Source organism: Varanus komodoensis, unplaced genomic scaffold (genome assembly GCF_004798865.1).
Source record: "Varanus komodoensis strain SLA01 unplaced genomic scaffold, ASM479886v1 scaffold91, whole genome shotgun sequence".
NCBI classification, from domain to species: Eukaryota; Metazoa; Chordata; class Lepidosauria; order Squamata; family Varanidae; genus Varanus; species Varanus komodoensis.
Window position 1 is genome coordinate 1,492,325 of NW_025336610.1, and position 27,214 is coordinate 1,519,538.

Here is a 27,214-nt window from a genome sequence, read left to right on the forward strand (position 1 = left end):
CCCTGCAGCATTCCAGGCTGCTGCTGGAGGTTCCGAAGCAAAACAGCCAAGACAAATCCAGATTCTCAACCCTTTGGAGCAAAATAACTGAGGTCTCCCTTCTGACACACCTGCTGGAAACAGAGAAACAGTGCGAGGCCGAAGGGGTCTCCCGGGCCATCTAGTCTGACCCCCGGCTCCAGCCGGCTCCGCTCACGACACGCCCACCTTGCGCATGTCCAGCCTGTCCTTGAACACCCTCCCTGATGGGGCCTCGACCACCTCCCAGGGAAGCCCCTTCCATGCCCTCAGGGTCCTGTCAGGAACTGCTTCCTGGCATCCACCCTGAATCTTGGTTCCCTGAGCTTGGCTCCACTGGAACACATCCAACCTGTGCTAGATTCGGGGGCAGATTCCGAGGGAGGGCCGGTCCTGAGGAAGGGGAAGCCTCATGTGGCTTTTCAATAAACGAGTCCCTCATTCAGGACTCGCTTCCGAGGATGGGCAGCCGGGGTCTCTCGGGCAAGACGTGTGCCTTGATCCAGGGGGCACTGCAGTCGCCCTGATGGAGCTCTGGGCACCAGGGGCGACCAGAGAGAAAGCGTGAGGTCACCAGTCTCCATGCTTCGGCTGCGCTGCAGCACTCTGTGCTATTTATATAACTGCGAGTGTTAAGTAGGGCATGAATTTTCACCTCAGCCAGCATCTTTTCTGTTTCCAGTAGTTTGCTTCTCCCTGGAAGACTGATGCTGCACAATGGCGCTGGAATTGGCTACCAGCGGAGGAGGAGGGAGCCTCGCTTAGGGGTGCAACACGCAGGGTGCGAGCAGAAGCTCCCGGGCCCGATCCCCCATCACTGGGAAGGGGTGGGAAGGATTCTGCTGCGGCCCGAGGACCGTTGCAACACGTCTGTGCGGACAGTCCCTGGCCAGAGGGACCCGAGGCCTGAACCAACAGGGTGGCATCGCGTGTCCCTTTGCCGAGAGTGCAAAACTAGGGACCTTTTCAACAGGCTTCTCAGGTGGGGAACTTCAGAAGCTGCCCCAGATCCCCAGCTTGCTGCCCCCATGTGTCCAGCAGAGGAGGCAAAGGAGGCCGCTGCAGGCCGTGTGGGGATGCCACCGTGTGGGGTTCCAGCTTTGCTCTGCCCCCTTGATGCTCCCTGCCTATGCTTGCTTTTTTGGGAGAAGCGCCATTGAACCTGCAAGCACTGCTTGGGCCTTTGCCAGGCCTGTGATGTAGGACAGGGAGATCAAATGGCATCTGGCGCTCTTGCCCTGGCCGGAATGCTTTCCCACGCTCGCCCTGGCCAGGAAGCGAGCCGAGCCAAGATCACGCCTGCGAACACTCAGCAACGCCACAAGCTCCTTGTGCAAGGAAGCACATAATTCGTTGCACAAAACATGCCGGGCACGTAACTCCCGGTGCAAAGCACGCAAGGGTCACGAGGCACCTGAGTGGAAGCAGGAAGCTGCTTGCACTGGCTTTCAGACACCCGTGCAAAGACTCAGCGGACTTGGGGAAGAGGGACATGGCCGGAGTCCAGGAATTCTTGCTCCAAAGGGAAAGTCCAGCTTGCAGTCTGGGCTAAGGAAATCCATCAGACTCCCACTCCAAGCCGGATCCCCTTCCCTCCCTCTTGGGATGCCAGTGAGGTGTTCGGTGGCCTGTAAGGGCAACGGCAGCCTTCTTGGGGACCGTCCGAGGCCTTGCAGAGCTAGGGATGGGCAGAACCGGCCAGTTTCTCCTGCTCTCATTCCCACTTTTGAACTCTCCCATCCTTCCTTCTCTCCCTGAAGAAATGTGAATTTTCACAGATTCCGCAGCTGCAACTATTCCCGCCAGCCATGCTGCTGCTAACGATGAAGAGCCAAAAGGGGTGTCAACCCACGTTCAGGACCACAAACCTGGCTCAGTGACGGGGACGCAATCCCAGAACGAGTGGGGTGCTCCCAGCCTTCTCCTTGCCTGGATAAACCTCTCAGCTTCGCTTCTGCTCACCTTCGAAGTTTTAAAACCACAAGCGCTTTCCATCCCATGTCTGAGAAAGTTGCATGTGCAGTTGATCAGTGGACCAACGTGTTTCTTGCCTGTTCTCATGCAGAACGTTTTGCTCCAAGCACCGTCAGAGCCGAGCCAGACCCCTCCCTGCGCAACCCGATGTCCCACGGCTCCGGGCCCGACTGCGTACTGGACAGGGCTCCTCCAGAGCTTTGCTCCGCTGCCCACACTTTACGCAAAAGCCAACCTGAAGAGAACCGCACCTGTCTGAAGCAAAGGCATATCCGGAAACCAGACGGACTGTGCCTCCATCAGGGAATGAGATACGCAAGGGGCTCTGCATTGGGCTGAGGTCGTGGCAAACCCCGGGCTTACGGATGCCCCCCACTGGGGCTGGAGTGGGGCGGAAGTGCAGAGGAGACGGGCATCGCAGAAGCATCTCCAGCCCTTTCACAGCCAGTGGCAAACCGGGCCACGCCGTGGAGCCGGAGGGCCGGGACCAGTGAAGAAAAGCCTTTCTCGGGCACTGGAGACGACGCGACACACGCGTGGCCCACACGACGGGCCTGTCGAGAGGAGACGGCCGCTTCCGCCGCTCCTCCCTCCCTGCTGCTGACCAGACTTTCCTTGGTGCAAGATCACCTTATTATGGTGCTGGAGAAACCATTCCAAAGCAGCTGTGGCTTGCAGAGTTCTGTCCCTTCCTTCTCAGGTGCGGGACCAAGGGATGGCCTGCTTCCTCCCGTGGTGGGTGGAATGACTCCCGTGGCCAGGCTGGCAAGGTGCGAGAAACGTCTGTTTTGCAAACTGCATTAAAGCACACCCGATTCAAGCAGTCTGCAACAGACCTTCCCGGGAGATTGTGCTCTGGAAATGTAAGTCCTAACAGTTGTTGCTACTACAGAGATGGCACACATTTCCTAATCATGCCCCACTAGAATGGAATGTAGTATCTTATAGACTTGGTATTTTAAAAATTCAGGTTTTTAAAAAAGCAAGCTTCTAGCTGTCAGGAATGAGAAGGTAGTCTTGAAAGGTGGTCACAAGTCATTGTGAAATTTCTGAACGAGGGGGGGCTTACACAGACTTCCACGTGGGATGGGTCAGGATGTGGGACGGCACGTTTGCTAGGATCCCATGACTAGCAGACGATATGACCCGATGTGCCGTTTTGCATACTTGTGCACGACATGCACAAACCGATTCTTTATTCCCTCTAGTCCCCTCAACCCAGAGCAAACGGATTGTGGACCCTGGCTGGCTGTTTCTTTTTCTAGCATCACGTAGCTTGGCTCACTCACTTGAGCCACCTGCGAGGGGTGCTTTAATTTGGGAGTCCTGCATTTCAGGAAACTGGACCTGGTGGTCCTTATGACCCCTTCCAAATCTATTGTTGTATTACTTCATTCTGTGATAATTTCTACGAACAACAGCGGGATCCCAATTTGGGCAGTGGCAGTTGAGCAACACTTTAAACAAATAAAAGAAATACTGCAGAGATGGCCAGAAGTTTTCTCTTCACCTCAGGAAGGAGATCTGGAAGACTCAAGCGCCGGGAGGGGCATTCCTTCTGCACTGGCTGTTCTGGGGCGCATCCCAGCGGCTGGTTCTGTGCAGTGCAGCCTCAGGAACAGCTCTGACGCAAGAAATTTCAGCCCCCCTTTTCTGGGCTGCTCTGCACACGGCAGAGATGAGGGAAGTGAGCGCTTCCAGCAAGGGCCCCTCCGCACAGGTCAGCGCGGCTTCCGGCAGGATCCAGACCGGCTCTCGGCTCAGCACCCTCCTGCCACAAAGGAGCCTGCGCTACCGAAGAACCCGGGGCATCCATAAAAGCCGCTTGTGCTACTCGCAGGAGGCATCTTGACCGCCTAGGTAAGGCCGTGGCCTCCCCCTGAACCCCCATCGGACCCCGCTGGGGCAGCCACGAGCCCAGCATGGGGCAGAAAATGCCCCAATTCGCTTGCCCAGCAGCTCGCCTGAGACTGCGCCTCTGCGTCCATCTTGGCTCTCGCGATCTTTATTTGAACCGGAGACGCCGGACACTGGCCGGGGGCCTTCCAGGGCAACCCCGACCGACATCCTGCGGCTGAGCCAGGGAACCTGCGCGGAGTCCGTCCAGCCGGCCCAGGAAGGCCCCCTCTGCTCGGCAGCCGCTCCGCACAAGCGGGAGAAGTCCCTGCGCACCAGGGCCTCCAGCCTTTCGGGAGGGCTGGCGGGCTCATTGGGGGCTTGGAAAAAGGTGGCAGGCACGCCCCGAAAGTGGCTCCCTGGCGGCTGTGGCCCGTGACAGCGGGGGTGGCTGCTGAGCCGGCACTGAGCCACAGAGGCAGAGGGCAGCGGGGAGAAAGAGCAAGGCTGGGGGGGGGGGGAGGATCGCAAGCCAAAGGGGTAGACAGGGCAGGGAGAGCCAAAGGGGAGCGAAAGAGGGTTGTGCCAGCACTTTCTTCCAACATTATTTTTTGGCGAGCAGAGAAGGAAGAGGCTTCATGAGCACCGCGGGGAAGCTGGGGCCCCTGTGGCTCGAGGGCTTTAAGCAGCGAGCTGAGGGACCGGCCCGGGGGCCCCGGAGGGGGGGCTCTCGGCACAGAAAGGACTGCAGAACAGACTGTGGGTGGCCTTTTATTCCCTCCTTTCCTTTCCATCCCATCCTTTTTGGAAGACGTTGAAAACCTGTGTCCCGCCCCACAGGTGTACAGGTCTTGGGTGCACCCCCAGATCCAGAAGGGTTGGAAACCAAAGATGCCGCACACAAGAGACACCGGGTCTCCTCTGGAGCCGTGCGAAGCGAGGCGGCCGGTGCAGACCTGCCGACGGAGCCAGAGCGGCTTGCTTGCTGCAGGGAAGGGCCGCCGGCCACAGAGGATGCGAGGACGACGCTGCCGGGGAGACCCTCTGTGCTGGCTCCAGGCCCATCCCTGTCCTTGCCTGCCTGGCGTGGACTGGGGCCGCTCTGGCCTTGCATCCTGCTTCCCCGAACAGTCCCAAGCGGAGGCACGGCCTGTCCCCAGCGCCCCTTCTTCCCCTTCCAACAGCTGCTTGCGCGGGGGCTTCCGCACGCCGACGATCCCAGGCGGACTCGCTGCTCGTGCGTCCCTCTGATTCCCCTGCAGAATCGACTAAGCTACCAAGCGGTGCGCAAAAGCCCAAGGCAGGCCGGGTCCCCATCTCGCAGCCCTTCTGCGCCGGCCAAGCCCCGGGTTCCAGCCCGGCAACAGCCCTTCCAGCCGCGGTGGAGGCAGCCGGGGGAGGGACGCCCCCGGCCGCGCTGCTGCGAAGGCCCTCCAGCTGCCTGCATCCTGCCCTCTCAAGTCCGAAGAAGTCCGGCCGGCGGCGTGGGCAGGCCGGCCTGGCGCGGTGGGAGCTGCGGCAGGGGGGCCGGGGTCCCCGTCCCCTGCACGATCCCGGTGCCGGCACTACCTCCACAGCACCACCGTCTTGCATCGGTCCACGCTCCCGATGTACGTGCCGGAGGGGACCCAGGCCACTGCATTCACCGATGACCTGGGGGCAAGAAAGGGGTGCGTGGGTCGCACCAGGCCGCCGGGGGCCCCCCGGGACCCCTGCCTTGGAGCAGCTCCGGCCTCAGTGCCGGAAGTCCCGAAGGCCTGGGGGAGCCGGGGAGCAGCCGGGGACCGCCGAGGGTGCAAGGGGGGACAGTTCTCGGCTGGGCGGCCCGTGTGGTGCGAGCGGCCGGCACGGCACAGCACAAGGCGCATGGAAGGGCCCCTCTCGGACCATCCTCGGAGCTGCCGCCCTCGCGCCCTCCCCAGCCCGGCCAGGAACGTTGGGCACCGTCACCCAAACATGCAGGAGCCGCCCGGCTGGCGGGGTCGGCTTTCGCGCGTGCGATGGCCAAGCGAGCAGCAGCGAAGGCTCTCGGGGGCCCCGTGTGGCTGCGCTTCCATCACATGCCGTCTTTCTTACGCAACGGAGAAGCGGCCCGGTTAAAAATGCACAATGGAGCAGTGGGCGGGGGTGGGGGGCAGGAGTCCCATCCCGCGTGTCCCGCAGCCCCCCGAGCCCGGAAGCGGGGCCGAGTGGGGCTCACCGGTGCACGCCGGGCAGCCTGCCCTCGAGCTGGTCCGTCTTCACGTTCCAGAGGAAGAGGGTGCCGTCCGCGGACCCCGCCAGGGCGTAGCTCTTGTCCGGGCTGCCGGGGGAAAGCGGGAGAGATCAGCCGGCCTGCTACGGCCGGGCCACGTCCCCAGGGGAGGGAGGGGGCCGGCCGGCCCACCCACCCACCTGCCAGGCAAGCCAAGGGGCAGCCCAGTGCGGGAGGGCTGCCCACCTCACACCCGGCGCTCCACTGCTGCTCCCCCCCCCCCAGCAAAGCTTCCTCACCTTCCCTGCCCACCTGGCCTCTGCAGACCCCTGCCCCCCCCCCCCACGGGCAGTGCTGCCCCCCCCCCCCCCCCCCCCTCCGGGACTCGACCACCTTCCTTGGCTGCCCTTGCTGTCCCCGGCAGCACCCCCCCCCGGGGAACGTGGGTGCGGGGGGGGGGGGCTTTCGCTGCACGTGGGGGGCAGGCAGTGCTGCTCAGAGCCCGGGAGGATCTTGGTGGGGGCACCTGGACGAGGGGCCAGGGTGCAAAGGTCCGGGCCTGGGGGAGGAGGGGAAGCAGGGAAGCGGACGGCCCTGCGGGAGACGCGTCCTGCAGGCACGAGGCAGCCGGGGAAGGGGAGGCGAAGGTGGCAGGGAAGCCGGAAGGAGTCCTGCCCCGGCCCCGGCCCCACGAGGGCAGGCACAGGAAGGGGGGCTGTGCAGCCAGGCCGGAGGGGAGGGGAGCTGAAGGGGGGGAGGGGCGGCAACTGAGTGGGAGAGCAGGACAAAGCCCTCTTCCAAGGCAGCTGTCTGCAGCCTGGTCCCCTCCAGGGCTGGCTGGGGACCCCAGCCCAACGCATCTGGGCCCCCCAGGCTGGAGGAGAGGAGAGACTGGGAGCTACTGGCGGGAGGGAGGTGGGCAGCCAGGGCTCCGTTCCTCCGCGGTGCCCCCGCCGGCCTCCCGCCGGCACTCCACCGCCTGTGCTGCGGCCCCCACAGCTTGGGTACGCAGGCGCAGCATCAAAGGACGCTCAGGGCAGCGCTCGCAGAATTGCGTCCGTTTGCCCAGGCCTCTCGGACGTCTGCAAAGGCCACTCGGTCCGTCAGTCTGGCTGCCGGTTTCGTCGCAGAAACGCGGCCAGTAAAGAACGACAAGCCGACATGCGGGGAAAGCACATCGCGAAAGCCGAAGCCAGAATCGGCCGCCCACGCTTCGCAGGACACGAGGGCGATGGGGAGGCTGCAGGGGCTGGTCCCCCCCACGGGTGCGAGCCAAATTTATTCTACTTTGCTATTTGTGACTTTTCAACGCTGCCTCGCTCAGCCACACGTGACCAGAGCGCTCTGGGAGGGTCTGAACGCTGAAAACCATGAAGCACAACCTAAGATGCAATGTGAACATTGGCAACTACAGTATGAAATAGAAAGAAAAATCCAGATAAAATCTAGCTGCAGCGCAAAAACTTCAGAAGCAGGGACAGGTCTCAAACCACCAAAAATGAGGAGCTACTACGCGGCTGGGAAAGCAAAAGACCCTCACCTGTTGCCAGAAAGGACTGGGTGAGCCTTTCCGGGGTGCCCCTGGCCCAGCCGGGGGCCGACGAGAGAAGGGCAGCCAGCCACCGCACTGCCCCACGTGCCGCTGCTGAACAAGCCACCCACAACCTGTGGGCTGTTGCAGGGTTGTGGCGTGGTTTGTTAAGCCACCCTCGCTGGGGCCGTCCGGATGGCATGAGAAGTAGCAGAGGGGTGCAACCCGGCGCTTAAGCGAGGCATGTGGGGGAACAGCCCCTGCGCAAACAGGTCCGGGGACGACTGGGCAGAGGCCAGGCTGCAGCACTCGAGGCGTTCGCCTCCCCGGTTCCTCTGGCCTGCCGGAGACTCACCTGAACACAGCCTTGGTCCCGTCAGAGCCGCACTTGAATCCCTCGGCCCTGGGGAAAAAGGGGGTGACCGTGAGCCAAAAGCGCCCCTTGGCTGCTGCCCACAAGCAGGGAAACGTGCAGGGAAGGGCAGTAAAAACGATCCGGGGGGCTGGAAGGCCGCTCCAACTGAGACTGTTCAGCGCAGCAAAAAGGTGGGACATGACGGAGGTGCTTAAACAGTGCAAGGTGCAGGTCAGCGGAGAGGGAGGGAGACGTGTTCTCCCTCCCCCATAACACGTGAATCGGGGTCATCCTGGGGAGATGCCTGGGGGGAGGTTTAGGGCCGATCAAAGGAACCAGTTCTTCACACAGGGTACAGTGAAAAGAAGAATCAAAAGCAAGCAGGGACAAAATGTCTGGCTGAGTTAATTGGTCTTATTCTTCCGAAAGGTTTGCTTCACTGAGTGCCCTACTTGGAGAGGAAAAAGTCCCACAACACACCAGCTTTCTGGGAGCCTGGAAGCGATAAGATATTCCTCTGCCAGAGCATGCAGTTCTTCACACAGCACATCGTTAATTGTGGAATTTGCTGCCACGGGAGGTGGCGATGGCTGCCGATCTGTGTGGCCTTCGAGGGGGATTGGGCAGGAGGCGGCTACGGGTGGCTACTAGCCTGGCTGGCCATGTGCCCCCTCCTTCCCCAGAGGGGGCCTGCCTGCACACACCGGTTGCTGAGGAGCTGGGCGGGGGGAGGCCTTGCCCCCGTCCTGCTGGGGGATCCCGGGAGCAGCTGGTCGGCCGCTGTGTGTGGACCTGGCGTTCAGTGCAGCGGGGCTCTTCTTGTGCCCTAAGGCTTGGTGGCGAAGCGTTGAGACCGAGCGCCCAAACTGCGACCCAACACCCGCTTATTTATCGCAAAGTGTCAACCTTGCAATAGGTTTTAGTTTAAAAAAAACACCTCCCAGCCAGTCCAAGACAATATATAAATGTCCTTGGCCGTGCACTGACCGGCCACGCGAAAGCTCGGACGAGTCTCGGCTAATGTGCCGCAGCTCGTGAGGTCATCGCCTGGGCGGCTACCCCTTTCCGAGCGTGCGCACGGCCCCTCTGTGCACTGTTCAACGATGCTCGGCTGCTGGGGCGAAGCTGGGGCGCGCCGGCAGAGAGGGCTCTGTGTGCCCGCTGGGGCACGCGTGCCGTGGGTCCGCCACGCCTGCTCTAGGGTCTAAGTGGCCGCCCACGTCCCGCCCTCTGGGGGCGCTGCGGGAACTCACCGGAACACCTGCTGGATGCTCTGCATGCGCAGGTCGATGACCTTGAGCGCGTTGTCCCGGGAGCAGCTCAGGAGGTGCATCTGGTCCTGGCTGAGGCTCAGCGAGGTGACCTTGCCGTCCACCGGGATCACCTGCGTGCAGAGCGGGGCCCTGGAAGGAGGAGGCGGGCGGCTGCGCTGAGGGCGGGTCACGACCGCAGCGCCAAGGGGGAGGCGGGCCGAGCCCCCTGGGGCAAAGCGGGCCTGGCCTGGCCTGGCAGCCGCGCCTGACGGGAGCGTTTCGGATGCGTGGCGCCAACGGGACGTGTGCGGCCTCTCCGGCGTTCCGAGCAGTGGCTGGGGTGCTCAGGGGCGGCAGGAAGCAGGAAAGGGGGAGACGGCGCGTACTCCAGGAACTCGGGGACAAGCCCCGCAGCCCCCCGTTAGGGAAAGCAGCTGCAGTGGGAAAGTGCCTCCAATGCTGAATTCCTCGTGGGGGGAGAGATTTCTGTGGGTGCTGCAGCATGTGGGAAAGGGGGAGCTCATCCTTCCCGTGGGGGCCGCAACCCCCCCTTGAAAGCTGCCCCCTGCAGGGCGTTCCGCTGGGGGAAAGCCCTTCTGTGGGAACCAGCAGAGCCCCTGGAACAGCGCTGGGCACCGGGGAAGAGTCGGGCCAGGCTCCCAGCCTTCCTCCTCACGGAAGTGCAAGGCGGGGGAATAAAACTGGGCAGAGAACCGGGACGCCGGGAAGGCAGGGGCACTGGCGACAGGAGCGCCCACAGGCAAGTGCCGGGGCACGGAGGCGTGGGGCAGGCGGTGCGGGATCCCCGCCTGAGGCGGCTGCGGGGGGCTCCGACCGGCGAGTGGGGGGGGCCTGCTTGGAAGCAAGCCTCAACGGGGTCACTCCGGGCCAGTGCCCGGGGCAAAATCCCCCAGCGAAGCCGCGGCGCTGGCGCACACTGTGCCGCTCACGCTCGCCCCACAGAGCGGGGTGCAGTGGGGCGGGCGGCCCGGGCTCCACAAGCAGCCCCTGCTCGGCCAGGGAGTCAGGGGGGGCCCTGGGCCGGGCACAGGCGCTCGGCCCGGCCTACCTCACCGGGCTGTGGCTGTGGGGCAAGTCCGAGAAGCGATCCCAGCACGGGCGGACCTGCACGCTCACCTGCTGTCCCAGAAGCGGATCGTCTTGTCGTGGTGCCCGCTGACCAGGACGGAGTCGCAGCAGACGAGGTCGTTGCAGTAGGAGAAAACCTGGATGGTCCTGGAGCCTGCCGGAGGCGCAGAGGGGCAGGTGTCGGGCGGGAGACGTGGCCACGGGCATCTTCCCCGGGTCACCAGGGGCCTCCGGCAGCGCCCACGGAGCACCCCTCTCCCCGCCCCCTTCCCAGAAGCACGGGGCCCCGCGGCGGCACTCACACGCCCCCTGGCCCAGGTCCCACTCCCGGACGGTCCGGTCGCGGCTGCCCGTCACCGCCTGCCACTGGGTGGACCGGAACCTGGCCGCCGTCACTTTGTCCGTGTGCCCCGTGAGGACCTCCTGCGGAGGAGACGAGCGGGAGGCGTGGGGGCCGGCTGCTTCCTCGCCCTCCTCCGCCAAGCCACCCCCGGGCAGGGCAAGCCCAGCCCAGCCCAGCCCCTGCCCGCCCCCCCCCCGCTGCACTGCCAGCCCCCCGGGGGCGCCCGGCCGCGCTCACCTTGCACTGGCAGTCCCCGAGCGTCCAGAGCTGCGCGGCGTTGTTGTGTGTGGCGGCCAAGACGTACGCCCCCTGGCGGGAGAGAGGGCGGGGGAGCGATGAGCAGTGCCCGGGGCTCCCGGCTGCCTCCGCTCTGCTCTGCGGGGCGCAGAGTGCTGGGAAGGGCGGCCGCCGGGGTCCCACGCGGGGGGGGGGGGCGCGAGCTGTGGGCAGCGGGCGAAGGGCCCAGTCGAGCAGGTGGGCGGCCGGCCGGGGCGCAGCTGAGGGTCTGGCTGAGCCGGGCACCCGGCAAGTGGTACCAAGGCAGGCGGCGGGGGGCGGCGGAGTGGGCCCTCCCGCCAGACCTACGGGGAGGGTGCCCCCACAGAGGCATCTCGCCCCACAGCTCCCACCGCCTGCTGCCATTCCAGCCCGCTGCACGGCAGATGAGACAAGACACGGGGCCATTCCACAGCCCTGCCTTGCTCTTCAGCCCTCCTCATCCCTTCGTCCTTGTATGCTGTGCCTTTCCAGATGACCTTCTGGTACTGATGGCAGGTAAGCCACGCCGGGAGCCTTTTTAATGGGGTGATATCAAAAGGTGCTTCCAGTGGGTGGGTGGAGCGTGCCCTCTCGCCTTCCACCGCACGAGGCCCGAGCGAGGCTGCTGCCCCCGCCAGCATCCCACTCCTGCGCCCACTCGACCCTCCCCATCGCAGGAAAGCTCGGCACAGCGGCCCTGCAGCGCTCTCCCCGCAGGAGGGGCCGGGGTCAAGCGCAGCCTCCACAGGCAGGGCTGGAACCGGAGCTCCGGCCGGGAACCCCGGAGGGCCATGGCTGCCAGGCCAGGGCGGCGCAGAGCTTAAGCACCTAAGAGCGTAAGAAAAGCGTCCCGTGGAGCCTGGCAAGTGCCAGTTGCAAGGAGAGGAGGAGACTAGGAAAGGGAGGAGGTGAGCAAGTGGGGAGAGGGGAGGACGGGGTGCCCGGTGAGCCCACAGATCCAGTCCAGCCAGCAGCCTCCCGCAACCCAGGCTGTTCCGGGCACCAGGGGATTCCGAGTTCCTCCTGAGAGGCCAAGCGGGGCAGGGGGCAGGGCGGCCAGGCCAGGGGCGATGCCGGGTCCCCCCCCTCCGGCACGGGGCCCTCGAGCAACTCACAGGAAGACCCTCCTCTTTGTGACCGAGCTCATCACACGGAGGCAGCCTTGGGCTCACTCCTGTGTTGCTTTCTGGGTGCTTTTGTGGGATCGGCCCCTGAAGGAGCTCCGAGAGCTCACTGGCCCGTCCTCTGCGGGCAGCTACAGGGGGCTTGCAGCCCCTCCATGCTCCCAAACCCTTTCCGTTCCCCACTTCCCTGCGGAAGGGAAAACCCATCTGTGTTTGGGAAATCTTTATGCTCAGAGAGCGTGCTGGCTTGAAAAGCGCTTCGCCGCACACCTGGGCGCCAGGGCTTCTGGCGTCCATCGCCCGGAAACGCTCCGTCCAAGGGGCACAGTCCAGTCACCCAGTCAAAACTCTGGATGCTGCCGGCTTCTGGCGGGACGTTTAGGCGGGTCCTGCAGGACCTCCAGCGTGGGAAGCGTCCTTCCCTGACCCACCACCGGCTCTTTGAATGACTCACTGCCGAGGGGAGACCCGGGAACGTTCATTCGGCTTTCTAAGTTTTGTTCCACTTAAATGAGGACAAGTTGCCCTGCGCACGTGTGTATAATTAACTGTGGACATTTTGTACTGTGTGTGCGTGTGCGCTTTAATTAAGCGAGGACATGTGGTATATTGTTAAATCTGTTAAGTGCGAACATTTTGTACTTGACGCTCCTCTGCTGCAGGCAACCCCAGGGCATCGCACGGAGCGCTTGCCAGGCGGCCTAGAAGTGGATGCTGGAGAAACGCTGCTCTCCACGTCCCACGTTCTCAGACGCCTCCCGGCCTTCCATGGCTGTCCAGACACCTTTCCCGCCCGGGATTTGCTCTGAGCCAGCGCTTCAAGGGGCAGAGCGCCCGGAGCTGTCCTTGGAAACTGGTCCTGCAGAGCGGTGCATTCCATGGCACCCCCAGCGAAGGGTGGGCTGGGCTCTTTGCCCTCAGACCGGACAGTCCCTGGCCGGCTGGACCTGTGCTCTGCACAGCAGGAGTGGGCAGGGCACACGTTCCACATTCCCCCCCCGCTGCCCACCCTGGCCCGGGGAAGGCCCTGAGGAGGGGATGCAGCGCCCAGGCCGGCCAGATCGGCCCTCCCCGCCCCGCCCCGCCCCAGGCACCGGCGGCTCCCGCCCAGGCTGCTCTCAGCCGCACTCACCAAGGGGTCGAACTCGATGCTGGTGATGCTGCCGTTGGCCCCCTGCAGCACCTGCGTCTTCTCCAGGCGCCCTGGAGGGAGAGGGCAGGACGGCCGGGCTGAGGGTGGGCCAAAGCGCCCGGCTCCTCCCCGAGGAAGCGACGCGGCTGCGGGCACAGGCGGGGCCCTGCGGAGGCCACCCCAGCACCATCCCAAGAGCCACCGCGGAAGCACTGCGGAAAATGCTTGCTGACAACCCTGCTGAAGATCCAAGGCGTCAAACAATGCAAGCAGCGGGGCCTCCGGGCACGAGGGCCGCCTTCACCGCGGCCACCCGGCTCCCCCCGCGGGAGCAGCGGGGCCTCCGGGCACGAGGGCCGCCTTCACCGCGGCCACCCGGCTCCCCCCGCGGGAGCAGCGGGGCCTCCGGGCACGAGGGCCGCCTTCACTGCGGACCAGGAGCTTGGGGTTTGTCTCTCCTCCCAGAAGCCGGAGTCACACGTCACGGTTTGTCCTTGGCTCGCATCTCCAGCCGGTTGCTCAGAGAGAGAAGCCCACGTTCCCAGTTTGCCCAGCATGGGCAGCAAACCACAGATGGAAAGCAGGGGGCTTCCGGACCCTCCTGCCTGCCGGCCACAAGAGCAGCTGGGCAGCGTGTTCCAGCTTTATGCGCTACAGCGATTTCCAGAGACTTTTATCATCTGTATTATACACAACACTTCTGTTTGTATTTTGCTGCCTTAAACCATCCTCAGAGCTTCAGCAAAACGAGAAATGAAATAATTAATTGGGGCAGGAGCCCCAGTTGATCATTCTGTGCAAACTTTCCCGTTCTTGGGGAACAGTGGAAACGCACGAACACATCACTTCTGCGCGATACTAGAGCAAACGCTGCCCTCAGATTTACACGCACAGGGTCTGCCTGCCTGCCTTTTCCACCTTTGGTCTAACGCTCCTGCCCAGGGCACGGTTCAGAAAAACAGGCCGCCCTTCTGCTGGCGGAGTTAAGTGGGCTTCGTCCCAAAGACGCCTTAAGCCAAGCTGGGTTTATTTATTCATTCATGTTAGAGAATTTATATTCCACACGTTCCGAAAAACCATTTCCAAGGCACCGTATAAGGACACTCAGAGAAGCCGTCCTGGCCAAGGTACTTTGCGCTTCTATTTATGACAACACTCAGACCTTTATTCTTTTCCTTGCGATGAAGGAATGTTTGGAAAGAGCCATACAGCACAGAAACAGAGCGAGGTGGAAGGGGTCTCCCGGGCCATCTAGTCTGACCCCCGGCTCCAGCTGGCTCCACTCACGACATGCCCACCCTGTGCATGTCCAGCCTATCCTTGAACACCCGCACCGACGGGGCCTCAACGACCTCCTGTGGAAGCCCACTCCATACCCTCAGGGTCTGAACTGTCAGGAAGTGCTTCCTGGCATCCAAACTGAACCTGGGTTCCCTGAGCTTGGCTTTGTTGGGGCGCATCCTGCCTTCCTCTGCAGGGGAGAACCAGGTCTCTACCCACCTCCATGTGACACCCCCTCACATACCTGCATGTCGCCAACAGATCCCCTCTGAGTCTCCTCTTCTCCAGGCTGAAGAGACCCAGTTCCTTCAGTCTCGCCTCATACGGCATCCCCTGCAAACCAGCCACCGACCTTGTGGCCCTTCGCTGCACTGACTCCAACCTGACTATATCCCTTCTGTAATGAGGGGCCCAAAACTGAGCACAACACTCCAGTTGCGGGCGCACCAGAGCCGTATAGCGTGGCAGTAACACCTCTCTCGATCTAGAAGCCACACTTCCGGCTATGCAACCAAGGGTGGTGCTCGCCCTCTTGGCCACCGCATCACACGGCTGGCTCATGTTCAGCCTGCAGTCAACCAGCAGCCCGAGGTCCCTTTCACAAGTGCTGCTCTCCAGCCACTTGTCCCCTAACCTGTACTTATGACACCCATTCCTACGCCCCAAGTGCAAGACCTTGCACTTATCCACATTGAACGCCATCCTGTTGCCTCCTGCCCACTTCCATAACCTGTCCAGATCCTTTTGGATCTGGAGTACCTGCTCCTCAGTTGTGGCCACTGCTCCAGTTTTAGTGTCGTCTGCCAATTTGATCAGCAGATGGTTCACCCTACTTCCATGTCATTTATGAAAAGATTAAACAGCATCGGCCCCAGGACAGAGCCCTGGGGGACCCCACTTGTCCCTGGCCGCCATCCCGATGATTCCCCACTAATGGTTACCCTCTGTTTTCGGTCAGTCAACCATGCCCTAATCCACCGGACGGTGCTTTGGTGTATCCCAAAGCTCCTCAGTTTCTCCACCAGGATATCATGGGGCACTCGGCCAAAGGCCTTGCACTGCTTACACCGACAGCACTGAGATTCTCCAGAAAACCTGCCCTGCCAGCAGGCGCTGCCGGCGTTGCGCCAGAGCTCCGTCCCACGCAGCATCATTTACAGGAGTGCTTGAGTCGCCTGAGATGCTGCCTTTAACACCTGCACAAATCGTGAAGCCAAACACCCCGGAACACTCGCTAGCTGACCTCTTTCAGAATCTAAGCCGGGACAACACTCTGCAGCTGTGGTATCACGTCTTTTAGATCAAGGATCTCAAAGAGCAGAGGCTGGTCGGGAAGGAATGCCCACAGCCAGGGCCCCAGTGCTGCAACTCCAGCGGGAGGGCATCGTCTGGGGGTGCTGGGGCAGGGGCCACCCCTCCCAGCCGGGGGCTGCCGACCCTCCGGCCGCCTTGGCTCGCTCCAGCCCCGTGTCTGCACCTGGCTGCCGGGGGAGGGGGAGGCGGGGAGGCGACTGGCCTTCGCTCACCTCCAGCCACATTCCAGAGCCTGATCAGCCGGTCTACTCCTCCGGTGGCCAGCAGGCTGGAATTGGGGCTGAACTTGACGGCGTTGACCTCCGAGGCATGGGCTTCCTGGGGGGAAGGTCAAAGGGGGGGTGTCAGGACCCAGATCCAGGCTGGACATCAGGAGGAGCTTCCTCACCGTCAGAGCAAGAGGGCAGTGGGACCAGCCGCCTGGGGAGGTGCTGGGCTCTCCCACACTGGAGGCATTCATGGCGAAACTGGGCAGCCACCTGAGTGGGATGGTGTGACTTGCTCTCCTGCAACAGCAGGGGGTGGACTAGATGGCCTTCCTGGCCCCTTCAAGGCCCGCAGGATCCTCCAGTTCCTTAAAGGCCTCCACAATTATTCTGTAAGTGTTATGAAGCACCTCTATTTGCATTCTATTTAAATGTGCTTTGGGTTTCCTGCATCCCACCGTGGAGTCGCTTGGAATTGAGAGAGATTTAGCCACATCTTAAATACCTAACACTGAGCCTGGCTCTGGGTCCCACACATTTAGAGCGGGAGAAACAATCGGTGTGGTTCAGAGAAGGGCAGCGAGCAAAGTCCGCGGTCTGAAAATCACATTCCACAAGGAAAGGCTGAAGCAACTTTCCAGGGCTGGCCGGGAGAAAAGAGGGCCTAGGAGAAACTCAGCTGCACACTTCAACTTCCGGAAAACTGCCCGAGAGCAGAGGGCAAGGCCTCGTTCTCTGCAGGACGAGATCGATTTGGCTCCCCAGCACAAAGCGGCACGAGAAGCTCGTCAGCGGCAAGGGAAGGGTGAGAGGAGAGAGGCTCGCTCGCTGGACGTCTAGGGAAGAGCCTGGACTGCCATCTGCTGGGAATCCTCCAGCTCCGGGCTTCCTGCGTCGAGCAAGGTGCTGGGTGACACGGCCGGGCCAGCGCCTCCCAGCTCCCTGGGCCTGGAAGGCTTCCTGCCTCAGCACTCGGCAGCGGGGAGCATGGCCCGAGCGCTTGTGCTCCTCCGGCAGCAGCACGGAAGGAGGGGGAGTCTGTCTCCTTTCTCCAGTTACGCAAACGTGTCCTGCTCACCATCCCAAAGGGCAGCGCGAGGGGGAGCAGGGCTTTTTCACAAAAAGTTCCCAAATTCCCAAATCTGCAAATCTTCACATTCCAAAAAAATAAAAATAAAAATTGATTCAGACGTATTTTCATTTTTTAGTCAATGGGTGGAAGCGTGGCTTTTTGAAAAAGATTCCTGGGAATGTGTACCTTTCCTGTTGGTCAGAAACAGGTCAAAAGCAGGAATGAACCAAAAGGAGCTTCTAAGTGATTTTTAGAGAATTCAAGCAGCTGGAAATCAGCCGTCCTTCCACTCTAATGCAGCTGAGGCGGCCACAGATCTTCAGGCGTCTTAAAAACTGACAAATTTGCATAATACAGCTGGGCCTCGCCTTCCAACACTCTAAAAAGTGGCGGCCAGCGGCAGGGGAATGTCGAAGTTTAGCCGCTGCTAATTCAGTGGGAGAGGCGAGGTTCGCAGATGAACTGCCTTCCAACCCAAGCACCTAAATCTGGAATATGACACCGTGAGATTCCTGGGTGCATCTCCAAGAGAGAGCCGAGGCAGAGGCAGCAAAAGTGACCGGAAGCCCCTACGATTTACCTGCATGTCGCTCACGCTGGACGGGAGGCAGGACACCACAGAGTAAGGAATGCTGTAGCACCGATCCGTCGAAATGCTGCTCACGGAGTTCCCACGTTTCAGCCTGGAAATAAGTGCAGGGAGTGAATGCTCCGGAGTGTGCGCTTCGTCCAGCTGGGAAGCAAAAGGGCTGGCCGCTGAAGCGCCTCCCGTGCGCCGCCCCTCCCTTCCTCCTGATGCTTCACAGGTAGGCTGCCAGAGCGTCCAAATCAGGCGAGTGACGGCTTTGGCGAGCCACAGCTTCCCCGAACCAGCCCTGGAGTTCCAGGCGGGAGGCAGCTACAGCTTCCCAAGAGCACACCTGGCTATCACGCCAACACTGCTAAAATGACCGTAAATTGGGAAGCGACTTGGCCTCAGACCCCCTGGGCTGGAACAGCGAATGCCATTAAGAGTCCACATTCCAGCATGGGTGAAAGTACCTGTAACTGGAGCCAGAGGCTGTTCCAGAAAAAAGAAAGCAGACCAGTTTTTAAATTTCTAAAGTCCTGAACTGGCCTTCTGTTGCTTTTCATTTCAGCAACCTCAGGAATAAATCCATAAAAAGAGACTGGTAATATTTTTCGTCATGAAGACGAGTTTCTGAACTGCACAGTCCTGATGCTTACTTCTGTTGAATCAGGCACAGTTGATCCAATACAAGGCTATTGTAGAAATGGATCCGGACTTTACCTCAACCTTTGGTAGCGATTCCTACATCCCAGACCCAACAGCACCACTGACATACCAAGCGAGCAACCGACTTACTCAAACAAACCCTTGAAGACATCCACGTATCTGGTGAGGGTCATGGAGGTGGCGGAAGCGGATCTAAACAAGAAGCCAAACGGAAAGCAGATGAGAGCAGCACGGGGAATGGAAAGGTCGGCCAGGGGTGCAATGCGGGGGGGTGGAATGTGGTCGGGCCCCCACTGGGATTGGGAGGGTCCGAGGCAGCTCTGACCCATGGGACTCGGATTTCTTTTCCTTGTCAAGCTAGCAGCCTAAAGCCACAATCCTATGCAATTTAAGAGCGAGAGAAGGCCTACAGCAGCTGGGAGCTGCAAGCTGGGAGCTTTTTCTGTCTTAAGTTGCGCAGGATCATGCCCTGAAGGAGCTTCTCAGCCACTTACCTAAATGGTCTCCTCACCAGCTTCTCTCCATTCTCGTCAGGAACATTCTGGCTGGCCCGCTTCTGCTTATCCACCTTCCCTTCTTTCGGTTCTCTGCTTGGAGAAAACATGCCATGAACCAGTAAGGCAGAAGGGGGTCTTAAAACATCCCCAAGAAAATACGTTTTTTATGTGAAAGATCAGTTCGATGGCCGTTCTCCTTTTATTTCATGCTTTTAGTCATGTCTAATAAACTGCTTTATTGTTACGGTACCGACAGTTTGGTGTAAAGGGCATGGCCTCTTCCCTGATGTCTTATTTCTCGTCGGTTTCAGCTGGTTACAAGCGGCTCTGTCCGCCTGAACATTCGCTGAGCAACTGATCTGTCGCTGAAAAGCCCGGCATTGCCAGCGACTGGTTTTTCTGATCACACTTCTGCACGGGGGGCACAGATCCTGCAGCAAAGCCGCTCAGCTTGCGGGCACGTCCTCAGGTGGCAGAAGGATTGCAGAGCACCTGGGCGAGGCCGGCCCAGAGCACTGGCCAGAGGGCTGACTCTCGGCCCAACCTGCCTCTCAGGTGGGCGCAAAAGTGAGAGCACTTAATAAAAGGAGGACGAGACGCTGACGCAGCGCATGAACGGGCGACGCAGCCAGAGGGCCCCCGAAGGGCAACTGTGCAATGACGGCGGGGCAGCGCCAGGGGGGGAGGCATGACTGGGCACCCGGCAAGGGTCCGCGGCAAGCAGGGCCCGTGGGGAAGACCCTCCGCGCTTGCTCCTCCTCTTCCCCACAACCTGCCGCTTCGCCTCTCTCTGGCCCGGAGAACGCTGGCGACAAGCAGCCGGAGGAACCGCCCCGCTGCCGCCCCCCCCCCCAGGGTCTCTGGCCGCCGAGGAAGCTCGTGGGATCAACGCCCCAGAGGACAGGCGAGACGGCCGGCTGGCCAAGGGACACTCGGGATGATTTGCTCGGCACCTGAGCCTGGCGCTGGCGATGGGAGCAATTCCGGGCAGAGGAGCCCAGCAGAGTAAACCCGCCCAGATAAAAACAAGGGAACAACTCCAGGAATGAAGGCCAAAAGGAAAAGCTGTGGGTACATAGTGAGTGCGGCTTGTTGCGATTCAGAAATAACAGGCAACCATCACAATGAGCAAAGCTGTTCACAGTGGCCTCCTTAGATGAATTGTGCCTGCGTGTTTTGAAATAGTTTTGAGCCAAGAACTGGGTCAGGACATTCAGGAAGCCGCTGGGCTGCAAAGCTCAGATCCACCCATTATTCCTGGAGGTAGGAACCAGGTCGGTTTCTATCCAGACTGGCAAAGGCTGGATTCCTCGACCGCCCCAGTCACCTGGGGAGCCACTGCAAATCCGTTTCGTTCCGAGGCAGGCGGTGGCCATCGGAGGTTTCGGGATTTGGGGTCTTTGCCGCAGGGGTGGCCAAGGCTCCGTCCTGAGCAGATGCGGCAGAACTTCCAACGTGTCGGCCGCTGCTCTGCTCCCCCCCGGAGGGCCTCGGTGAGTGCCGAGGCCACGGCGATCAAGGCCCCAATTAACTCGGGTGCTTTCGCAGCCCCCTCTGCCCAGCCGGACTCCCCGGGAACGGGGCTCGCACGCAAACCTCCCAGTGGCACCCCAGGGACTCGCTTCAGGCTGGCCGTGGCCTGCTCCCCACCCCCCAGAGGGAAGGCCAAGGGGTGCCAGCACAGGGAGGGCTCGCCCCACGCCTCCCAACCCTTCCAGGCCAGGGGACTCACGCCTGAATGCTGAGCACCGTCCTGGTCGCCTTCTTCAGCTCCTTGGCCAGCCTGGCTTGCCTTGCCCTGCGAGGAGAGAGACCGGTGGGTGAGCGTGGGAGGGAGCTCCCTCCAGCCCTCCTGCTACAGCCCTGCCTTGGGAAGGGGCTGTACCTCATGCTGAGCATGCCGAAGGGCCCGGCTCATCCCCTGGCGTCCCCCTGCCGTTCCCTCCAGCCCTGGAGAGACACGCGCATGGACGGGGGGGGGGGGCGCACATGATGCCTGCACACTGCGATGGGGGCAGACCCGTGCCCGGCCAGGATAGCCCTCGATTGTTTACACACGTGGAATTCTGGGGGCCCTCCGGGAGCAGCACCGGGTCTCTGGGCCTCCTGCGCCTGTATTCGCCCTGCAAGTCTTTGGGCTGCAGGTGGGCCCAGAGGAGCCCAAGCGCGTGGGTGAGGCTGGCAGGAAGGAAGGCAGGGGAAGCCCCTCGCCCCGGCCGGGGGTGCCAAGCTGGGGGAATCGGCAGGGAACCTGGCCGTGGGGTGCAGAAGCCTGGCTGGCCTTGGAGAAGGAGGCTGCCCACCCACACGCGGTGGACTGGGGGCTCGGCGCAGCCTCTCTGGCGCCCCTGCGCAGCCCCCCCCCCATTCCCAGGCGCGCCTGGCAGGCCCCCACCTTTCGATCCGCCGGTTCTCGCGCTCGGCCACAGCCGTCTTCTGCTGCATGAGCTGCCTCAGCAGCTCCACGCCCCTCTCGGACGCCCGGCGGAGCTCCCCGTCCCGCTGGCAGAAGCGCCCGTGCAGCGCCTCATACGCTCCCTTCAGGGCGCCGTTCCTCCGGCTGCGCTCCTCCGCCTGCCCACGCAGCCCGCGGCGCTGGGCCTCCAGGTCCGAGAGCTGCCCGCCCAGTGCGGCCAACCTGCGGGGGCGAGCGAGGGGTGGCTCTCCCGCCTGCGGGCAGGATGCCCCCCTGGTGGTCCCGGCACTGCAGGGATTTGGGATGGGCGCTGGGGCTGCCGGAGCCCCGGGCAAAAGGACCGTGCCCGCCTGCCGCGGCAGAGGGAGGATGGTGGGACGGGCAGCAGGCACCCCGGGCCAGACCAGGCCAACAGAAAACAGCCGCAGGCCTCATCCTGCCCACCCCCCTGAGGATCCCCCCTTTCCCCAGAAACCCTGCAGAGGCGGCCACAGGCCCGGCAGGTGAAGTCGCACCCGAGAATGGCCCGCTCGGCTGCAGCCGCGTTCCTCTTCCACGCAGGGGTGGGGAAGCTCGGGGGCCCCGGGCACAGCTGCCCCGTGACCGCTGGGGCCTGCGTGAAGCCACTTCCGGGATTCCCCCTTCCCCGGAAAAGAGGCCCCTTGGGAAGGCTGGGCGAAGGCGACGGGCAGGGGGCTTCACCTGCTCCTCTGCTCCTCCAGCGCAGCATCCTTGGCTCTCAGCAGCACGTGCCACTCGCAGACGCGGATGGCCAGCTGCAAACGAGAGAGAGAGAGGGAGGGAGCGGTTCCCGGTCATTTAATGCACCAGCTTCTCTCGCAAAGAGGCCTGCGGCAGGCGAACCATAGCTCTGGGAAGAATGGAAAAGCGTTCTGCTTTTTTATTCCGAAGCAAAAGCAAGTCCCTGAAATCGTAGGGGTTGGGCCCGTTCTTCACACAGAAGAGCCTTCAAGGGATGCAGGAAGAGGTTCCACCCGGACGAGGAGGAAAGGTGGGACTCTGACGCTGACACGCCAGAGCCAGGGAGCAGCCAGGCGGCTGCGGGGGCCAAGGCTCCACGGGAACATTTGGGGAGCGGCTGGCTGGCAGGGGGGCAGGCCAGGTGTGGGCAAGCAGGGCCCATGGCAGGACACTGCTCTGGGCAGCGCCCCCATTCAGGGTCCCAGCCGCCAGCCCCCTGCCTTTGCCTCTCCCAAGCGCACACGCACACCCGGGCCAGCTTTCTGTGCTCACTACTCTGCTTGCAGTATTTCTCCCAAATCGTCTTTTAATTTTAATTCACTTCAATTCAGTTAAAACATTTCTACGCCCTCCTTTGCACCAAGCCTCAGGACGGCTTCCAGAAGACGTTTGCTTCCGCGACGTGGGCTTCCCCAAACCGGTGGATGCGCCTTCCCCTTGCGCCGCAAAGGTGCCCACGCTGCACCACACGGACCGGCTCTCGGGGAACGGGCTTGCTGCCCGAGGGTGCGCAGGGGCGGGCACACGCGCACCGGGGCGGCCGTGCCATCAGGCCGAACGCAGCGCCCGCTTCTGCCAGGAGATGGTGCAGGGGCATCATGCCCGCTTCTGCCCTCGGCGGGAGGACCGAGCAGCGGCCCCTGGGCAACCGGGCCGGAGCCCAAAGCAGGCCTGCTGCCCCTGGGGGGGGGGGGGGGGGGGCCTGTCCCGTTGACAGCGGCCTGGGGAGATCCCGGCCAACCCAGGCGACGTCCGCGCCGTACCCTGAGCAACGGCCGGGCGCCCTCGTGTCCTTCCGCTCACCAGCACGGTGCCCCCAGCCGGCCCTGCCGCTCACGCTCTCCGCCCCCACCCCCCCCGCACACGTCCTTAGAAGACAGCGAGTCAGAAGGGGCCTCCAGGGCCATCCAGTCTGACCCCCGGCACCAGCCCCCTCCAACCCGGGGTGCTCCAGAGACACTGGGCGCTGACTCCGGCAACGACGCGTGGCAACCGACCCCAGGAGCTGCAGGGAGAACCATTTCTGCCTGGCTTTCCCTGCGTCTCCTGCCAAGCAATTTTGCTGGATGAGGCCACTTTCCAGCACCAGCAGAAACGGCGGAGCAGCTCCGAGGGCTTCCCCCACGGCTGGATAAGCGTCTTGCCCGTCCTCTGCCGCCGGCACCTGCCTTCCTCCAAACTGAAAAGCCCCAGACATTTCTGGGGGGGCTCCAAGATCTGAAATACTTGCAGCTGCTGCTTTCTGTCCCGACTGGTTGCCTGAAAACACAAGACCCGGGGGGGGGGGGGCTCCCTAAGCACACTTAGACAGAAAAGAGCCACACAGCCCCCCGGATCGCCCAGCCCGCACGCTGGGCCCCGGCCCCCACCAGACCCCCAGGACTGCCGCTTTGCCTTTCACCTCGTTGATGATCTCCGGCTGCAGTGTGTGGTCTCTGGGATTCTTCACCAGCCGCTGCGCCGAGTGGAGCACTTCGTCGAAGTCGCGGCCGGAGGGCTCCTGCGTGGGTCTGCGAACACAGCAGCCAGCTCCGCTAAGAAATCGGTGGCTCCCGGTGGGCCAGGGCAAGGACGGCACGGGCCTGAGGCCTGGGGCAGCCCACGAAATGCAGGCGCCTTCGCTTCCAGAGGTGCACTAACGGCTGGACACAGACATGGCGGGCAAGTCACGCATGGAGCCGGCTGGAGCCGGGGTCAGACTAGATGGCCCGGGAGCCCCCTTCTGGCTCACTCTGTTTCTAAAGCTGCCAACAGCTGCACTTCCCGGAAGCTGGTGCCCCGAGCGAGGGCCTCTTTCCAAACAAGCGAGGCTGGGATATCATGGGCACAAGGAAAGCCTCCGGAATTGGGGAGGGGGGGGAGACAGCACAGAAGGCGGTCGGAGGTTGTAGCGGGTTTCAAGCAGCACACCCTCCAACAACACAGGGCGAGCGGGGGTGGGGGCCCTTCCAAAATGAACCTGGACTTTGGTGCCCCCACAATTTATTTTCCGCGCACCTTCTCCTAAACGGGCCCTGGCCTCCCGGATCGTGGCGCTTCCCTCCTCTAGGCCTCCTCTGAGGCAGGTGAGCGCGAGGACTCCGCTTGGGGCGAGCATCCGCCAGGGCTCCCCGGCTCGGCTCCCCGGACCCTGGCCCGCCTTCTCGCCGCCCCGGGCCTGCCCCATGCCGAGCACGTGTGCGGGTGTGCGGCGGGGGCCGCGTCCGAGCAAGGCTGCGCAGCCGGCTTGTGAGCACGCCATCCTCCACCCGCACGCCCGCCGTGCGGGCGCCGTCCCCCTTCCACACTCTCCGCAGGCTTCGTGCACGGAACCGTGCACCATGCAAGGAATGGGCCTCGCACGGTCCTGAGCGTTTGCGGACTGGACCCTGGCCCAGCTCGCTTCCTGGCCAGGCCTGAGCGTGGGAAAGGCATCTGGGAAGCCCAGGGAGCCAGAGGCCGGCCTGGCACCTGCAGCTGGCCCAAATCCTTGCAGAGGCAGCGGGTTGGTGGCTGGGAACGTCTCCCCGGGTCACTTCTTCATCCAGCGACCACCCGAGCCCATCTTCCCCGCCACTGACAGCAGGGAACTGGCTAGCCGACAAGCAGGGGCCTGAGCCCGGGGCACCCGGGAGGCAATTTCGCAAGTGCCTTAGTTATTCATTCAGCTCGTCCAAAGACTCTCCAAAGCGGCTGAGGAACACCGAGGAACCTGCTCAGCCCACATTCGAGGGAACGGCAAGAAGCCGGATGTGAGACCCCCCCACACACACATTCACCGGGCGCCTTCCCCCGCCGGCAAATTCTGGTGCGTGTGCTTTGTGAAGGTGCCAAGATTCTTGACCCCTCACAGAGCGATTATTCCTGGGAGGAACCCCCAGGGAGATGGCAGGGCTCTCAAAGCTGGCTTAAACCAGAGCCAGCCGATAGCCTGGCTCCTCTCTGGGAACACGGACTGGCCTTCTTCGCCACTGCCGGAGGCCCATCCAGCCGGGCACCCAAGCGACTGTTTTCCAGACGCAGGCAGCCTCCGTCACTCTTTCCTCCCACTCGCTCGTCCACGGCAATCTCTCCTGCCAGAAAATGCTCTGGCCCACGGCCAACACTCCACGAGCTCTCCAGCCACTTGTCCCCTAACCTGTACTTATGACACCCATTCCTATGCCCCAAGTGCAAGACCTTGCACTTATCCACTTTGAACGCCATCCTGTTGCCTCCTGCCCACTTCCATAGTCTGTCCAGATCCTTTTGGATCTGGATTACCTGCTCCCCAGTTGTGGCCACTGCCCCCGTTTTAGTGTTGTCTGCGAATCTGACCAGCAGACTGGTCCCTGCTCCTCCAGGTCACTGATGAAAATATTGCACCTCCTGTGCCCCAAACTTCCACAAATCTGTGCATGGATCCACCGCCTATGTAGATCCCACAATTCTGCCAATGCCTCTGACTTCACTGTTTGCTGGTTTTCATAAACCGCCAGGAGAAGGCGTAAAGATACTTCAGATTAATCGGTGGTGTGGGCTCGCAGAGCGCGGGGCTGAGACCCAGGCGATCTGAGTTGGTCCACCGCCATCGGCTGGGGGAGATCCCCCCCCATGGGTCTTGTGTTCCCTACACACTCTGGCTTAGACCTGCCCAATGCGCTTCCACACTGCCGCATGAATCGAAGAGTGGAAAGCCTCCCCTTTACCCCTCTGTCGGGGAGCAGAAAAGTGAACGTGTGCGAGCGACTCAGCTGTGAACGTGCCCTGTGAACGCACCGCACGCAAACGGCACTCCGGCACGCTTCCTTTTCGGGAGCCGCCGGTTTCCTTTTGCTTCAGCACGGGAGGAAGCCGGAGCTGGGCGCAGAAAGAATGAAGCTCCGTTCGTGACCTGCGAGGCACGAGTCTCGGTGCTGTGAGGTCCCAGGGCCCGTAGCCCGGGCACGCATGAATTCTGACCTCCAGCCCGCCGTCCTCGTGGGAAACGGAAAGACGCCCTGGGCGGGCCGCCAGGCTCCGCAGAGCACCTGCGCGATGTGGCATTCGGGTACCTGGCAGGAGGGAGGCCCTGCTGTTCGTCCCAAGGCTTGGTCTGCAGCTTCGCGATGAAATGCTCCAGGCTGGATTTTTCAAGGAGTTTGTTATCTACGAGAAAGGAAAAAGAGGAGAAACTAGGAGAAGGAAGCAGGAAAACTCTTCTGCAAATATACTGCTGACTAGGACGTGTGTTGTGCGTGTGTATTTTCCCCCGATTTTTTCTTCTGCCAAAAATGTTTATTTTTTAAATTTATTTAAAACTTTTCTATAGACATCTCAGGTCGGTTTACAACATGCTGCACTTTTAGAAAGTCATTGCTTAAGTAATTAACTAGTAGCCTGCTAAAGACAACGCAGGTCACACTGGATAACCAGAAAGGATGCAACGGCAGTCAAATCTAAAATCAAAGCTGCAATCCGTGCATTTTGAGGGAACTTTCACCTTAGAAAGGATATTTATGATACAACTCTTCAGATGAGCTAAAACCAGGACATTTCAAGTTTTCTGTAACTGTATACCCTCCTATAAGCTCAGAAGAATGTGATGGGGGCATATGCTATCCTACCCCACCCAATATTTTGCTTCCGCTGCTTTTCTGGAACAATGTCCATTAGTGCTTTTCAAAATCAACCTGCCAGGCAGAGCACGCCCAACCCCAGTGCCAATTCACAAGAGCAGGAGGCAGGCCCTGCTGGATCAGAACCAAGGTCCATCCATCCAGCTCTCAGCACACATGGTGGCAGGCCGGCTGCCCACGGGATCCCCTGCAGGACAGGTGCAAGGCCTCCCCCTGCCCAGCTCCTCAGCAACCGGTGCGTGCAGGCAGGCCCCCTCTGGGGAAGGAGGGGGCACATGGCCAGCCGGGCCGGTAGCCACGGACAGCCTTCTTCCCCAGGAGTCTGCTCAGTCCGCTTGGAAAGCATCCAGAGGGGCGGCCATCCCCACTTCCCCTGGCAGCAAATTCCAAATTAACTGTGAAGGACTTCTTTTTATCTGTCCCGCACCTGCCACCAACCCACTTCACGGGATGCCCCAGGTTCAAGAGTTTCTCCACACTGTGCATTACTGCAAACACCTCCGTCCTGTGTCGTCCCCCCCCCCCC

At 61.9% G+C, this 27,214-nt stretch overlaps 1 protein-coding gene across 1 annotated transcript in view; it reads right to left on the reverse strand.

Annotated features, from left to right (window-relative positions):
* Positions 1-5,326: 5,326 nt before the first annotated feature.
* ATG16L2 (autophagy related 16 like 2) overlaps positions 5,327-27,214 on the reverse strand; it is a 25,971-nt gene continuing 4,083 nt past the window's right edge. The window contains exons 2-18 of the mRNA XM_044418607.1: positions 26,125-26,218; positions 23,514-23,622; positions 21,833-21,906; positions 21,110-21,352; positions 20,447-20,512; positions 18,712-18,804; positions 18,347-18,409; positions 17,561-17,669; positions 15,915-16,020; positions 13,108-13,178; positions 10,831-10,902; positions 10,553-10,673; positions 10,299-10,404; positions 9,162-9,311; positions 7,909-7,956; positions 6,029-6,130; positions 5,327-5,481 (exon numbers count right to left, since the gene is read on the reverse strand). Coding sequence (XP_044274542.1) covers positions 5,394-5,481; positions 6,029-6,130; positions 7,909-7,956; positions 9,162-9,311; positions 10,299-10,404; positions 10,553-10,673; positions 10,831-10,902; positions 13,108-13,178; positions 15,915-16,020; positions 17,561-17,669; positions 18,347-18,409; positions 18,712-18,804; positions 20,447-20,512; positions 21,110-21,352; positions 21,833-21,906; positions 23,514-23,622; positions 26,125-26,218 — 1,715 coding nt within the window. The 3' untranslated portion in view covers positions 5,327-5,393. The remainder of the gene's footprint in view (positions 5,482-6,028; positions 6,131-7,908; positions 7,957-9,161; positions 9,312-10,298; positions 10,405-10,552; positions 10,674-10,830; positions 10,903-13,107; positions 13,179-15,914; positions 16,021-17,560; positions 17,670-18,346; positions 18,410-18,711; positions 18,805-20,446; positions 20,513-21,109; positions 21,353-21,832; positions 21,907-23,513; positions 23,623-26,124; positions 26,219-27,214) is intronic.